General features: G+C 38.7%; 1 protein-coding gene across 1 annotated transcript in view; it reads left to right on the top strand.

The window, feature by feature from the left end:
* Positions 1-2,852: 2,852 nt before the first annotated feature.
* Positions 2,853-16,778, top strand: part of LOC126419022 (nuclear migration protein nudC) — a 57,589-nt gene continuing 43,663 nt past the window's right edge. The window contains exons 1-3 of the mRNA XM_050086078.1: positions 2,853-3,034; positions 4,005-4,082; positions 11,551-11,772. Coding sequence (XP_049942035.1) covers positions 2,957-3,034; positions 4,005-4,082; positions 11,551-11,772 — 378 coding nt within the window. The 5' untranslated portion in view covers positions 2,853-2,956. The remainder of the gene's footprint in view (positions 3,035-4,004; positions 4,083-11,550; positions 11,773-16,778) is intronic.

The raw sequence follows: 16,778 nt of genomic DNA, 5'->3' as shown, positions 1-16,778 counted from the left end.
GTACAGTATATTATTTTGTGCAAGCAGAACAGTTTTGTTCTAATCATGACAGTCACAGTCCATACACATAAGCCTTGTCACTGCTGTTTATAGCAGGGTGTATAATAATTATGTATAACACTTATTTATGATTTTCAAAGCAGAAAAACACATAAAAACTTGTTACAGATTAAATGAACATTTTAGAGACTTTGACACTTTAAGATACAATATTCTGGAGCGCCAGCAGTCGAACAAGGAAAGCCGTCATAGGTCATGTTTCTGCCCAATGGGAGAAGGCTGATGACCAGCGGAGTTTGCGCAGCAGCAGTCAGCACTTAGACAGATCAAAGACCGAACAGACGGGCACTGCTTCCAAGGAGAATAACGTCCAGCGCTATTCACACATCAGTGGTCAATACTCCAGGGACTGACAGCATACTGAACAGACACGCATGATATATCTGGCGATGCGGAGGAGACGACAGGGCAATGCCCGACCATGTCAGCATATAGGCAAAACAATGACCAATGCAGCAGCACACAATATGGCTAATTCATGACAAGACACATAGTAACAACATGGAACACTACAAAAAATAAAAACATATTACATACATCAGCGTTAACACTTATGTGTATACATTCAAATTCACAATATCAAAGTATCTGAGCAACAATATAACACTACAACAACAAATAGTTTACATTTATGCTTACATTGAATGGTTAACTCAGTTTTATAATAAAAACTTTCCCCCATGCATTAAAAAAACCACTAATTGAATAGAATGACTTTCGTGTTACGCATTCTTTCAGTTTGCTCTTGAACTTTTGTGTTTCAGGAGCAAGACTTTTGATGACACTAGGTAGAACATTGTAATTTCTGATGCCTTTACTCCTTTCTGTACAGGGGTATAGTTTGACCTTGTGTTGTGACCATGATATTCACTATTGGTTTTGAAGAAAGTGTTGTTTTTATTAATGCAACATACAAGGGAGTATATGTACTGAGACATCATTGTAAATACCTGTAGTTTCCTAAACAGATTCCTGCATGAGTACCTTGGTTGCACACCACTCATGATGTGTATAGCTCTCTTCTGAGCAATTAAAACTTTTTTTTTTTTTTGCCAAGGACTGATTACCCCAAAAGATGATTCCGTAAGACAAAAGTGCATGGAAATGTCAGAAGTAAGCAGCTCTTATGGCCTCCTCATGTGTGGTTGATGCAATTATGCACAAGGTAAATGTTGCAGACTGTAGCCTCTTTTCTTTATCTAGGATATGGTTGGACCAAATTCGTTTGCAATCTGTGTGCACACCTGAGTTGACTTGCTTTATTTGTGTTTGTTACATTCTAAATTCTATATTCGTATCCCTCGGTTCTTTATGTGCCATATGAAACTGTACACAATGAGTTTTTTTTTATATTCAGGGAGAGTCCGTTCAATTAAACCATTTCAGAATGTTATCAAATGCGTTTTCGCAGATTTTTCCTGGTTGTTCCCTATTGTTTCATCAACTAGAAGAGAAGTATCATCAGTGAATAGTATGAACTTGCTCACTGAAGTGATGCAGTATGAGAGGTCATTTACAAATATAGGAAATAGTAAGGGTCCCAATATCGAGCCTTGAGGCACTCCAGTGTTGACTGTGCCCCATTCGGATAATGCGGGGATTCCATTATTGTCAGTAGCTATTACCTTTTGTTTCCTACCTGTAAGGTAGGATTTAATCCATGTCCCCATTATTCCACTTACCCATAGTAGTCTGCTTTATTTAGCAGAATTTCATGGTTGACACAGGCACATATAATTTTAATTGCTGCTAATTTTCTGTTAAGAAATTCGAGAATTTGACTGATGAAAGAGAAAATAGCATCATCAATTGATAGGCCGTGCCTGAAATCAATCTGACTTTGACTGAGAATGTTATGGCTGTTCAGGTGATTAACAAGTCTCCTGTATACCATTTCTCATGGACATTTGAAAAAGTTGTTAGCTGGGATATTGGGTGGTAGTTTATTACATCAGTTTTTTCATCTTTCTTGAAAAGTGGTTTCAAACATCATATTTTAATCTAAGTGGAACAATGCCTTGTTTTAGAGATTCATTAAAAATGTGATACAAGACTGCATTTATACAGTCATGACAGTGTTTAAGTGTCTTAGTTGAAAGGGTTTTTTGACTTCATCTCTCTGTCTTATTAATCTCACTAATTGTTATGGGGACTATCTTCATCTGACAAACTCCTGGCATTGTTAGCTTTATGCAGAAGAGCTATTTCATCACCCATTGAGCCTTCACAGCCAATTTTTTCAACAGCTGTTAAAAAAAATGTTTATTGGAGATGTTAGCAACTTCGTCAGTATTTTTTACAATATTTCCATCCTGAATTAATTCTATGTCAATCATATACTCTACTTTTTTACCACTCTCTCTTTTTATAACTTACCAGATGGTTTTTGATTTGTTATTTGTGTTATCAATTTCAGATGTTATGTACACAGTTTTGGATTTTTAAAATATTACAGTACAATCAGTGGTCCTTCTTTTTGATGGGATCATTAGGTAGCCTTAGGGAGTCATATAAATTTCTTTTTGTTCAACAGGAAATTCTGATCCCTTTAATAATCCAGGGTTTCCGTTTTGCGGCCTGAGGATTGTTTCTCAAGATTATGTTGAGGGAATGAACGTGCAAGATTTCATTGCCTGTGGAAACGAAATTTGCTCTGTGCTGTGGCGTATGCTTAACACAGCTCAATTCATTTCTCTATTCTTTTGGCCTGAAAGATACTCTACTTTCAATGACAGATTTTTCGATATTCGATTTCAGTCGAAGATTGAGTTTGATTTCAATGTATATTGTGTAGTATCTTTGTTGAATTCGAAGTTCTACTGCGCGTAGCAACGAGTTGGTGGGTTAGGAGTTGCCGGTGTTCGTGGATTTTATTTTTGTTGTTGGTGTGTGAAAAATGCAACCAAATGATCCAGAAAAATTTGATGGAATGTTGCTTGCTATGGCACAGCAACATGAAGGTGGTGTCCAAGAGGTACAGTCAAATGCAACGTGTGTATATTATGTCACTGAATTTGTATTATTTTCCTTTAATTCTTTTTAGTTCCTTGTGTACGCATTCCAGATTGCAATGCTTTGGTGACTCTATGTATTTTAACAATATAGCAAGGTACTAAGTATGTTACGGTTGTTGATTCTAGAAACATCGATCGTGCAGCTCAGGAATATGTTTTCAAGTTTGTTAAGAGCCTGGATCTTACAGTTTTATGTGCAACTCTACCGGAATATTATATTTTCTATACTCTCAATATTTTCAAAAATACTAGAAACGCACTATTTGAAATTAGAACAGGAAACTATTGGCTTCCTTATCAGCAAGCATGTGGGAAATACACATTGTCACCATGGTTGTCTGCTTTTCAAACGTAGTGTTCAGGGTTGGCAGATCTTTTTCAGTTTACATGAACGTCAAGTAAGAAACATAAATGTGTGTGTGGAATATTAGAAAATGTCATGCGTGAGACACTAGGTGACGGAATTGCAAAATGTGTTAAGCAGGTATTTTCCCCGAATTATAGGCCTAGTGATAGTAATTTTTTTCTTCACTTCTGCCTATTATTTAATAACCTGAGTAGGCCTATCTAAATTGGTTGAGCTAAAAACACTAGATAATAAACATTTGCCCCAGTCTTTGTAATAAGGTACAGGAATGTGAGGTGATAATTTTTGCAGATTAAGAAATTTATGCTTAGTATGTAAACATCTAAGTCAGTCAGATATGAATGCTGATATACATTTAAAATAGGAAAGCCTTAGTATTTCATATTTAAAGTTCCTGACTCCGAAAGGCCATAGACATAAAGAAACAACGTTATGCTCTGCTCAATGGTTATTGTGCTAGTGGCCTATCTCTAGGATTGGTAAGAGTGATCTTGCGGTAGTGTAAATTGTATTCAAACACTGCACTGCTGTTCCGAAGGATTAATACATCATACTTCTTTCAGCTACTGGACACCATCTTCAGTTTCCTAGCAAGGAAAACTGATTTCTTTACTGGTGGGGGTAAAGGAGCAGGAGAAAAAGTAAGTCTTAATTTAAATGTATAGAGTAGTAAAACAAATTATAACACAATTTTCCTGTGGGTAATTCAAAGTCATACTATCCAAAAGTTCATCAAGGCACTGTTGGTCCAGATTGTCCCACTCCTCAACAATGATTCTGCGTAGATCCCTCAGAATGGTTGGTGGCTCACATCATCCATAAACAGCTCATGTCTGGAGAACATGCTGGCCACACTAGTCGAATGATGTCGTTATCCTGAACGAAGTCATTCACAAGATGTGCGCGATGGGGGTGTGAATTGTCATCCATGAAGACGAATGCCTCGCCAATATGCTGCCGATATGATTGCACTATTGGTCGGAGGATGGCATTCGCATATTATACAGCTGTTTCAGTGCCTTCCATGACCACCAGTGGTGTACGTCGTCACCACATAATGCCACTCCAAAACAGCAGGGAATCTCCACCTTGCTGCACTCGCTGGACGGTGTGACTAAGGCATTCAGACTGAACAGGTTGCCTCCAAACAAATCTCCAATGATTTTCTGGTTGGAGGCATAGGCAACTTTCATCGGTGAAGAGAATGTGATGCCAGTCCTGAGCGGTCCGTTTTGGATGTTATTGGTCCCATCTTTACTGCACTGTGTCATGTCATGGTTGCAAAGATGGATCTCACCATGGTCGTCAGGAGTGAAGTTGCACATCATGCAGCCTATTGTGTGCGGTTTGGTAACACGACGTCCTGTAACTACATGAAAAGCATTATTCAACATGGTGGCATTGCTGTCAGGGTTCCTCTGAGCCATAACCCGTAGGTAGCAGTCATCCACTGCAGTAGTAGCCCTTGGGCAGCCTGAGCGAGGTATGTCATTGGCAGTTCCTGTCTCTTTGTATCTCCTCCATGTCCGAACAACATTGCTTTTGTTAACTCCGAGACACCTGAGCACTTCCTTTGTTGAGGGCCCTTCCTGGCACAAAGTAACAATGTGGATGCAATCGAACCGCGGTATTGACTGTCTAGGCATGGTTGAACTACAGACAACATGAGGCATGTACCTCCTTGCTGGTGGAATGACTGGAACTAATCAGCTGTCCGACTCCCTCCATCTAAGAAGCGCAGCTCATGCTTGGTTATTTACATGTTGGGTGGTTTTAGTGACATGTCTGAACAGTCAAACTGTGTCTGTGATACAATATCCACAGTCAATGTCTATCTTAAGAAGTTCTGGGAACTGGGGTGATGCAAAACTTTTTTTGATGTGTGTATTAATGAAGCTATCACTATATTAATCAACTGAATACTACGGTTAACAAATATATATACACGAGCAAAACAACCTTCCTTATGGCCTACTACGTACCACACTATACCAAACACCACCTAATATCATGGAGACTACACCATATATATGGGTCTATGGTTAGGGACACCAGGATTCTCATCAACTTCATGCACTGCCCACAGGCCCATCACCTAACATATTCTGCTATTAATCCAACTGTAGAAATTTTATTATTGACAGCAGATCTTCAACCAAAGCAGCACATAATCATAAGCTAGTAAACTTATCAGTCATATCCATGCCTAACAAAAAGAGAGAAATAAATACCACATTTCATTCTATGCAGCAAACACCAAACTAATCAAAACTAATAAAAACGCAAACACATGAAAACATAACAACTCACTGAAATCAAAGCAGACATTTCCAAATCCAGACTCAAATAAACACACGTTACCACAGTGATAAATAAGACTCGAATGAATCCAATGCTGCATGTTAAACAACTCCACACATCAACATCCACCACTATTGTGCACTATCAAATATAAAACCATGACCTCTACAAACAAGAACTAACTCAAAAACACCACACCGTAGTGATGTCACACCACCATTAAGCCTTGAGTTAAAGCAAGTGGATGGAATCAGACACTTCCAATGACCTGACAGAAACACACTGTATGTAATGGCTCTGCCCTTGATATAGGCCCTTGCCCAAATCATTTGCAAGACTTGCTTTGCTGACTTAAAGTTATCTCACTTAGTGAAGTAGTGTAGTGATAAGGCACTTTACTCAAGTCCCCCTTTTAGCCATCCTGATTTAGGTTTTCTGTGGTTTTCCTAAATCAACCAAGCCATGAATTTTACCTTTTTTCTGACCAAAAATTCCACAAAACTCCCCACTGAAACGTGTATTCTTGTAGTTGTCTGCACCACAGTTCAGAGCCTGTGATGACTGGTAAATCCTCCTACAACTAGCTGAGTAAGTTAAGATGAGGGCATACCACATTCAGTAGGATCTTGCGTAATAAAGTGCTATTGTTTAAACCAATTTGTAGATTGATATTATAACTACTTCGTTGATGATCTCACATATCTAAACCATAGCTTGTAGTATGTAAAGTAACAGTGTGTGTAAAATACTGGACTCATGTTTTGGACGATCAGGTTTCAGTTATCCCTCTAGCTTTCTTGACACTGGTTTTTTGCAGTTCCCCAAATTGAGTTGTGTCCATAAATACTACTTTCTAAATGACTGCTGCTGATTTTTTTTCACATTTTTTTTTTCTTTTTTTTGCTCCACTGAGATGGTATTCTGTTTGTAGTGACTGTGAGATTGCTGAGGCATCAAACTCAAATGCCTTGTGTTAACATTGAATCCAGCTTTTTGTCTGTTGCTTAAATTACATGATTCAGCTCCTTCATCTGGTTACTCTATTGTTTACTGAAAGGCCTCTTGCATATTGGTCTCAAGCTTCTGCCCGGCACTTTCTTCCCGCCCGGCACTTTCTTCCCGGCTACTCTCTTCCCTATTTCAGAACTTATTCACAGTAAGTGCTTTAAAAACTGCCTCGAGGTTAATGCCTGAAATTTTAGATCTGGCAGGAGATTTATTTCCTTTAATGATTGACAATAGCTGCTTAGATTGAAAAGTACTTCCAAACAAGGAAATAATTCAAATGCAAATTTTCAAAAATTTCCTGCCCTTATATCATACTCCGCAAGCCATCTTATGGGCGGGTGGGGTGCAGGTTACTTCTGGTACCACTGACACCTCCCTCTCATGAACAGCACATGGGAAGAATGATAGTCAGTAAGGCTCTTTATTGGCTCTAATTTCTCAAATTGTGGTTGTCACGCGAGATGTATGTGGTTGAAAGTAACGTTGTCTGACTCTTTCCGGAAAGTTCTTTCTCGAATTTTTAGTAATAAATCTCTCCGTGATGCACAATGCCTCTCTTGTAATGGTTGACAGTGGAATTCATTGAGAATCTCAGTATGCTCTCATGACGACTAAATGATTCATTGACGAAACATGCCACTCTTCGTTGGATCTTCTTTCTGTCCTCTTATCAGTCCTACCTGGTAAGGACCCCATATTGATGAACAGTACTCAATAATCGGTTGCAGAAGAGCCTTCTAAGCAATTTCCTTCATTGATGAGTTACAGTTCCTATGAATCTGGCATGAGATTTTCCCATTTATTTTACATGGTCATTCCACTTACGGTTGCTCGGGCAGACAAATATGTATGAAATATAGGCATGCAATGTCATTAAATCAATCTTCAGATGTGGGTCACACAGGGTCTCAGTCTGTATTTGATTGGGTACTAATTCCATATCTATTATACAAATCAAAAAGAACATGTAAAACTTTTTTTTACAATGATTTAAAATCGGCAAATCTTTGTTGAAACTCATTTCTGAGGCTCAAGATTTTTTCTGAATATATTTTTGTTTGATGTTGTTTCACCGTAACAAGTTTTCTTTTGTTTTTTCTCCATGTTGGGAATTGTATTAAATCTTTATTTTTCAACTGTTTTCCCCATAAAACTAGAGTACATTGTCCATAATGATCTGATCTTTTCCTTAACGTTTCAGATTTTAGTTGTGCAAGTGTTTTGTTATATCAACCACAAAGGGTAAACATTGCAACCATATTTTCTCTAAAAGCTGTATTGTATCTTTATTTTAAATTGTTACGAACTGACATGTTACCCCTTTTAAGTCGGAGAATTGTTTAAGAATAGCCAACATACCGCATTGTAATGTGACATATGCAAATGATCGGAGTGAAAGAACTGTTGCTGATTCGAAACTGAAGTATACGTTGCCTTTATGCACAATACTTACTGATTTCTAATCCAATGCTGGTGATGACTCTTTGACTCGTGCATTTTACTTCATTTTTTTTGTCAGTAATGAAACAAAACCATGATTTTTTGTAGTCAATAAAGCAGTTCCACTGTAGCATCCTATACAAGTGTTTTGCATCGAAACTTATTAGAACAAGTCTTCAGAATTATTGAAATCTGTGATACAAGTATGAAGAAGCATAACCAAACGAGGTACGCCTCAAATGTCAGTAGTCTCATACAGGAAATGGTAAAAGTTTTGAAACGAAGATTTTTTTAAATTGGATCTGAATACTTTGTCAGCCAAATCAGTAACTCTTTTTGTAACTGTGTTCCAAGACAAAGGGGTTGCGTGACGAAGAGTCTTCACACTTCCTAGACAAACAATTTCTGCGATTTTTATTTTGTATTCTCTTAGATGATCACCTTCAGTAAAAGGTTTAGGGTATTTAGTTATCAACTCCAACAAGCAGTAACTTACATGCACTGCCACTTCACTGTCTTGTGTTGTTGGTTAAAACATGTTTCTTCAATCCCAACTCAAGCTCTTCAAACCTTTCTTGTCTCATTAATCCTTCGTAATTATTGTGTGTTGACCTGCGTTGTTATAATGATGACTAATGTTACATAATTTTGGAACACTAATAGCATAATTTTGGTACACTAATAGCAGGATTGCATATCAAGGCAATTATTTTATTATTTACTTCACAGCAAAAGAATTCAAATTCCCACTTTTTTGAAAGCTTTGATATTTGCCTCCAATTCTTCTTTAAATTTTCTGCCACTTGGTTTCAGTCAAAATGCTGAATACAAAGCATTGAAATAAATGAATCTATGTTAAAATTATTAAAACAATAAAACATTTTAGTAAGAAATAATATTTTTATGTATATAAACATACCAGATACAGAATAATTAACACACAGAATAATTACACAAATTTATAACTCTTTTCCAAAAGGAAAATAGAACTTATTTTCACCCACTAAACAAATTGATCCGTACAAAACTAAAATCTGTCGATGCAGGTGTTGCATGAAGTGGGGTGAGAAGGAAGTAGAGCTCGGCCACAGCGGAATTTAGAAGGGTGTGAGGTGGGGAAAATGTTTCTCTTTCTTCTGCATTGCTACTAACTCGGGCACCATGCACCAGTAGCAGCTATGGCAGAAATGGTACATGTTGTCCGTCACGGTGGCAGATGTTGAGGTGCCATGTGGGTTGCCAGCCTTGAAAGGTGGGCACGATCTGCCCAGGCCGTCCGAAGATGGGTTGATTAGGCACCCTCGTGTGTATTCATTGCCCCATGTCGTGCACTTTGGTGCAGTAGCCGACACTAGATGTCCTAATGGCAAACAGGAATGTCCCCATCACTCCCCAGGGTTTACAGTCCATCAGTTGGAAGACCCTCAGAGGGTGGAGGCTGGCTGGGCACCAGCTCCCCATTTCAGTTTCCCTCAAGTCCTGCAGGCCCCACACCACACGTATGGAGCACCTTGTGCCAGAACTCAGTGTGTTAATCAGGCAGGTAGCCATCCAGTCTTCTTCACCCAGCTATAGACATGGTTTCTCTGAAACTCAAAAAGTCTGTAGTTCTCTTATTTATGCCCTTATAGCCACACTTCTGACATAGTTCTGCTGTTGAGGGGAGCGGGTTCACCATACTACTTGCCTGCTAGCTTTTCTTAGTTCACTCAGTGCCGAGCACAGGTTGTTAGGCCGTGTTATATTTGCAGTTGTGAGTTCCTCGGTAGCATGCAAGTGCTCTTGAGGTACAAAGTATTACTTCGCTTTTGGTCACAGTGTGTCGGTGCTTCAGCCATGACCAGGGTAGCAACCATGTCTGCCTGGAATGTTTTGATATAAGTTCAACAATACTGCGCACTGTCTTACTTGATTAACGTATCTTATTGCCTGACCTCGCCTCTACTGCATACCCACAGCTGAAATTAAACTTCAGAAACTTAAATTTTGTGTGCCAAACTTTTCAGGACACAGCAGTTGTGGTGCTGCTGTTGGCACCAGTGGAAAACATCATGATGTCATAGTCTTTGAATATTACCAGCTTGAACCAATAAGTGTCGAGCGACAAGATGATGATGATGATGATGATGATGATGATGATGATGATGACAGACTACTGACAAAAACTTTGATCAGGATTGATCTATTGTTGATTCATGAAAGCGCAGCAGTGTACTCGTTAGGGTCTGTCAAATGGTAGTCACTTCTCAAAATGTTCACCTCTAGTTGGGTTTTGGCACTTCCGCTCAAGGTGACAGAGTATTTATGTAGCATAATAGGTGATGGAGTCTGCAGAAATAACCTTAAAGGGCTGTGTGCAACCTGCAGGCTTCAAGTTTTGTGACCTTTGTCCGCATGTTTTGACCTTAGTACAACAACAACACCGTGGCATGTATACCTTAATTGAAACTCACAGAGTTGTGTGGGTGGGTGGTTTTTTTTTTTTTTTAAGTAGTAGTCCTCTGAAACTCGAGGTTCCTTACATTTCAACGTGATTAGCAACAATTTTGTGATTTTGTACCTTTAAAAACTGTGTTAAAGAACAAATTGCATATATGTCAGGACACTTGAGTTGCATAACACTTTTAAAGAGCTATTGTAGGCAAATGAGCAGTAGTCTGATCTTCCAACTGCTGTAGCTCTGGGCTCGTTGACCAACTGTGTGTGTCAGTGGCGACTTGTGTTTCTATACTGCTACATTTCTTAAGTAAAAGTGGAGATTATAATTCAGATAGTCCTTGTAAGTATAACTGTGAATTATTTGACCTTTTATAAGATTTTATAGTGTGCAGAACTCTTGGGAACAAATTTTGAATTTTGTTGGTTGACTGCACCTTGTCTGTGTGTGTTAGTAAATGATTGTGTTATGTGATAGAAAAGAAATACCTAAGCTAGGTACTTGAGAAAAGAGGGATTGGAAACACATTTTGACTCTGTGAGAAAGGATAAATAGAGTAATAGTCACTTCAAGTTTGTGATAAAGCCGTGCATGAGAAAGACTATCAGTAAACATAATTCTAACTTCATTGTGTATTTAAAGGATAAATGTAAATCAGGAAACACTTGCTATCTCCAGGAAACCATATGCTAAGTCACAAAGTAAGATATTTTGGGATGTGTTATAAACACAGGATGGGTGAGCAATGTTGGTTTTTAGTCTTTTGTATCTGTTTATTAACCACACAAAGTGTCAGCTATGTGGTGAGTTATTCCGTCCATTACTTATATTGTATCCTGTATTTTCCGTTTATATGCATTGAAAAGAAGTATTTTAAAGCACATGATACATTAACTTGAAGGGTGACTCCATTTTTTGTGTAGTTGGTAATGGAAAAGTTCAAGAAATATGAAAAGGTGGCATTAGACATGGAAGCACAGAAAGCTGAGGAACGAGAAGCCAGTGAGAAACGACGCCGTGAAAAAGCAGAAGCACAGAGAAAGAAGGAACAGGAACTACAGAAGCAACAACAGGCTGAAGAAGCAGCGTCCATTACTGAACTTACCGAAGAAGAGGCCAAGAAATTGCAGGATGAAATCGATCAGGTTAGTATATGCATCGAGTCAGTTTGATAGATTAATTGTGCAGTTTCATATGCTGTATTTGTTTGCATAATCTCGTTTCGTCACTACAGCCTTGAACTTTTATAGAAATGCAAAGATATTGCTGGTCCTGCCAGCATTTAGAACTTCTTTCATAAAAGAGCTTCTGTACCCACCAGTGGACAAGAATTGGACTGTAAATGTGATAAAAATTCTATCATCTGTTTCCTAATGATTGACTCCTAGCTTCAGGCTCCTCTCACATGATAATGTTGATGCGTAGCACCTCACTGTCTACTTTTATTTCATATGTGAGTATTAAAAGTTGTGTTATAGCTTGTCCCAGTGTTATTTTGCGTAGAGGTGTTATTGAAGAGTCACAAAAGCCAGACTGCAGTTTCCTCAAAAACATTGTATACAGTTTATAGCTACAACTCTTCTCTATTTACTGGCAGATTTTCATTGTTTTCTGGTTAGTCGTTTCTGCAGAATAATGCCAATGCAAGACCATATGATGAAGCTTGCTGCTGCAGCTATTGATGTAGAAAAATTGCAAATTTAAAGCCTGAAAACTTGCTGGTTATGTTACATATCATTAATAATGTATAATTCCCACATTTTTTGGTTAAGAGTTTGTATTTGCATTAGTAGCTGTGGTTGAACAGGGAAGCCATACCAGTGCACTGCCACTGTCGTAATGCAGAATAAGTGCGTATTCCACCAGCGAAGAGTGGCGACATATTGCTTGTGTACCAGTGTAGCTTTGTCTTGTTAGTGGATATTACTTGTGAAGAACATCAGTCAGACTTTCAAGAAGCAGGAAAATGGAAATTGGATGCATACTAGCAGTTGCCAATAAATGAGTAATGAAATTTGTAACAGTAAGTAAAAATTTGAACTGGTATGTGCATCAATTAGCTGGAATAAATTTTACAAGACAGAAAAGAATGAAATGGAAAGAACCTATTGTTGTCACTTTCTGCACTGTGTGAGGTCTCACTGTTGCCATAGTGATCTATTTGAATCAGCATTATTTCTATTAGCGTGTCAAGTCGAGAAACTCTTTATGCTAATCAGTATTTGAGTCTGCACATGAGCCATCAAATTTCTCCATACACTTTGCAGAGTTGAGATGTATATGATCACTTATATGTCTGGTTCTTTGTCATTAATTTTTTTGTGATACTTCCAAATATGTAGACTAGTATTGAATTTGCAATGTACCACACGCAACCTCAGAAGTTTAAATTCATTGTCCTCTGAACACAATACTCTGCAAAAAGAATTATAACAACATTAAGTGCAGTTTCATGTTCAAGCAAAACCTGCTTTAGTAAAGCCCTTGTAAGATGTGACATTAGATAGAAACTCTGCATCTCTAATCATTAAACTTTGGCCCTCAGTTTGCATGTGGCACAAATCAAGTGTTTGTGTGGCCCGCAGCTCTCGGCCATATTTTTTAATACTTGTATACATGTAATAATGCACATCCAAATCCAGAAACATGAACTAGTGTTAAGAACTTCATGAGAGTGTAATTTCCCTGCTCAGTAATAAACAAAAATACTTAACAGAGACAGTAGTATTTTAAGATATGCTAATTTTAATTAATGTTGATAAATTTTGTCACTGATCTCAGGAGCGTAGGGGGTAAGTACTGTGGGTTAAAGGTTGTGTGAGGGTGAATCTTTCATTGTCCGTCTTCCAGTACTGCAAACTCCCCGGTGTGCATGACTCATACTGATCAGTTATGTTATAAATTTCAAATGGAAGTAACATGGATTCTTGAATGCATGTTATAGAGATGGTCATCTTGAAATGTGATACATAAATGGTCATTCTGTAACACTACAAACTTTCAGGGATGATGGAGAAGGGTAATTGTATCAATGTGAGGTAAGGTATTGTGGAGCAGAAAGGATAGTCGAAACTTCCAAGCAAAAATCGTTCTGATACCTCTGATCGTGGAATACATCTACTGGTACTGTTTTAGCGAAGGTTGTAGGGTAGGCAACTTACAGAGGTTGGTAGTATGGATCAGAATATGAAAAAAAGTCTAGTAAACATGAGTTCTAAAATGCAAGTCTTAAAAACTACAAACACTTGTTCATCTTTGATACTGTGAAACACGTCCACTGCAAGTTCTTTGGTTTCTGTATTTTTGGTGGAGGTAGTATGGGTCAAAGCAAGAAAAAAAAAATACAGCAATTATGATCTCTAAAATGCTTACCTTAAGAGCTATGAGCACTTCTTCTGTAGAAGAGATGTGTTTCACTGTAGCAAAGATGAACAAGAGTTCATAGGTCTCAAGGTATTAATGTTAGAACACATGTTTACTATACATTTTTGTCTTGTTTTGGTCTACACTGAAAGTTGCCTACCCTGCGATCTTAGTAACAGCAGCGGTTCAAGTATTTCACTGTCAGAGGTATCGGAATGATTTTTGTGTAAAACTTTTGGCTTCCTTGTTTCCGGACCAGGGTCAGTTACCTCGAATTGATACATTTACACTCATTCATCCTTGAAAGTTTGTAATATTATCATCGAATCACCTTGCTTTTGTAGCAAGGAACATGAAATTAAATTAAGTCTACTGTAGTACAAGTTAATGAATAGAATAAAAATGACAATCAAAACATTTGCGATAATCTCTCATATTGCATAATCTGTTTAAATATAAGTACTTTTGTTGATAGTTTAATCATCTGCACACAAATACGATACAGCGCCACTTCACCAGGCCATTACAGTGTCACAACCTCAGAGTCACTGTGTTTGGCTGGAATCTGAAACAAAACAGTGGACATGAAGTGTTCTGAATGGTGTTGACAATAAGCACTAGGGGGCTAGCAGCGAATGTACTTGCCCTTATTTGAGCTACACTATTAGATGTCTGGAAGAAAGTTCCAATATTTACAGAGGATGTAGTTTGCATTAAGGGAAGGGAAAAGGTCCTATAAACATTGGTCATAAATCTCATATCTTCGGAGTTATGTCCTGCATGTGGACGAGGAACCTATCTTGCATACCAAGCACTTTGGCACAAGACAAATGAGGAAACAGCTTACATACTAGACATATATGCAGAACAATGTGTTTTCAATGGTATCAACCATGCACCCAACCAAGGAACACTTACAGTATTCAGCAGCATACTACGGTATGTAATGTATCGGTCAAGTATGTTACTTTTATCTAGTGTACCCATAGTGTTCATACAGCACACTATTTGTTGTGACAGCAGTACATTACTGTAATTTATTTCCGTGTCTGTCACTGGTTGTACAGCTCTCGATGGAGGCCTACTATTCAACACAAGAGATGGGAGGTACGGTCTTTTGCCATGAAGAAGCAGATGGAAGGAGCCAACGGGCTTTTAACCTCTATGTCACCAAATGTCCACAATGCCATACACCATCTGTAAAGATGTTTAGTACCCTTTTCCAGTGGCTTTGCACCATGAACATGGGATCATGGCAGTCCTCAAACAACTTGCAGTGAGTATTAGAACATAGAATGGACATCTCTGGAACAAGTGTCTGAAGGATAGCTACAGCAGAAGGTACTGCTAAATCTGTTGTCTGGACAGTCGTCCATGAACAATCACTCTATCCCTACCATATGCAGCGAGTCCAAGCATTCAGGCATCACAGGGACAGCTTTTTAGGTCCCTAGGTTCTACATAGCAAATTTAATGGTTCTAAATATTGTCATTTCCTTCAGAACCAATTAACTGTTTTGCCATTACATGAAAACTGCAAATGTACATGCATGATGTGGCACAGGCCCATTGTCAACTTTGCTTGAGGCATCACCTAGCATGAGTCTTTCAGGAGTGATGGGTTGGTTGGGGAGGGCCAATACCATGGCCTGCCCATTCTTCTGACTTTAACCCTGTGGATTTTTTGCTTTGGGGACTTGTAAAGACCTTGTTGTATGTGGTCCCCATAAGTGGTGTGTATACGCTTTAATACCTGCGACGCAATCCAGCAACAACCAGGGATGTTCCAATGAATGCCAGATTTCATGAGACATAGGGTGGAAGGCTGTGTTGCAACAGATGATTGTCACATTGAGCACAAGTTGTGAAGTGTAGCACAGACACATGGGGGTCATTGACAGTAGTAAACTGTAATTCCTAAGATATAAGATTTACAACCAGTGTTTATAGTGTCTTCTTTTCGTTCCTGTGTTGCACACTACATCATGTGTAAATACTATAAGCTTCCTTCCAGGAACCCTGTATAGGCATAAGGTATGCACATTGTTTTTCATTTGTACCGGCTGATCAAAAAGTCAGTATAAATTTGAAAACTTAATAAACCATGGAATAATGTAGATGGAGAGGTAAAAATTGACACACATGCTTGGAATGACATACAAAATGTCTGACAGATGGTGCTGGACAGCAAAACGTCAGTGACTGCGCATGACAATCGTGTATAAAAGGAGCTGTAATGAGAGAGACAATCAGATGCGCCAGCAGTCGCAGGATGTTGATGTCACCTGAAAAGGCGCTTTTAGTGAAGCTGTATTATCAGAATGGGGAATGTGGTAGTTCAGTGTTACGATCCTATCGCCATAGGAAGGGGATTCGAATGGGTAAAGGTCCGTTGACAAATGCAGCTGTGTTGAGAATGATTTCGAAGTTCGAAGCCACGCGTTGTATAGACGATAGACCCCGTAGTGGCCGACAGAGCACTAGGCGTAATGCTGCTGAGACAGTTCAGGAAGAAATGGAGACTGTAGCGGGTTCGTCTATGCACGGGGAGGTCAACGCTTGTGCAGTCGCACGTAGCACAGGCATTTCATACACTACTGTTTGGTTGGCACTTAGGCGTACACTCCGATGCTATCTGTACAAAATCCATCGGCATCATGAACTGTTACCTGGCGATTTAGTGAAGCGGAGGGCATTTGCAGTGTGGGCGTTTCAAAAGATGGCAGAACATGACGATTGGGTGAGTAATGTGTTGCGGACCGAAGAAGCTCATTTCACGCTCAGAGGG

This window comes from Schistocerca serialis, chromosome 9 (assembly GCF_023864345.2).
Source record: "Schistocerca serialis cubense isolate TAMUIC-IGC-003099 chromosome 9, iqSchSeri2.2, whole genome shotgun sequence".
In the NCBI taxonomy this organism is placed as follows: domain Eukaryota; kingdom Metazoa; phylum Arthropoda; class Insecta; order Orthoptera; family Acrididae; genus Schistocerca; species Schistocerca serialis.
This window is presented reverse-complemented; position numbering and strand designations above follow the sequence as displayed.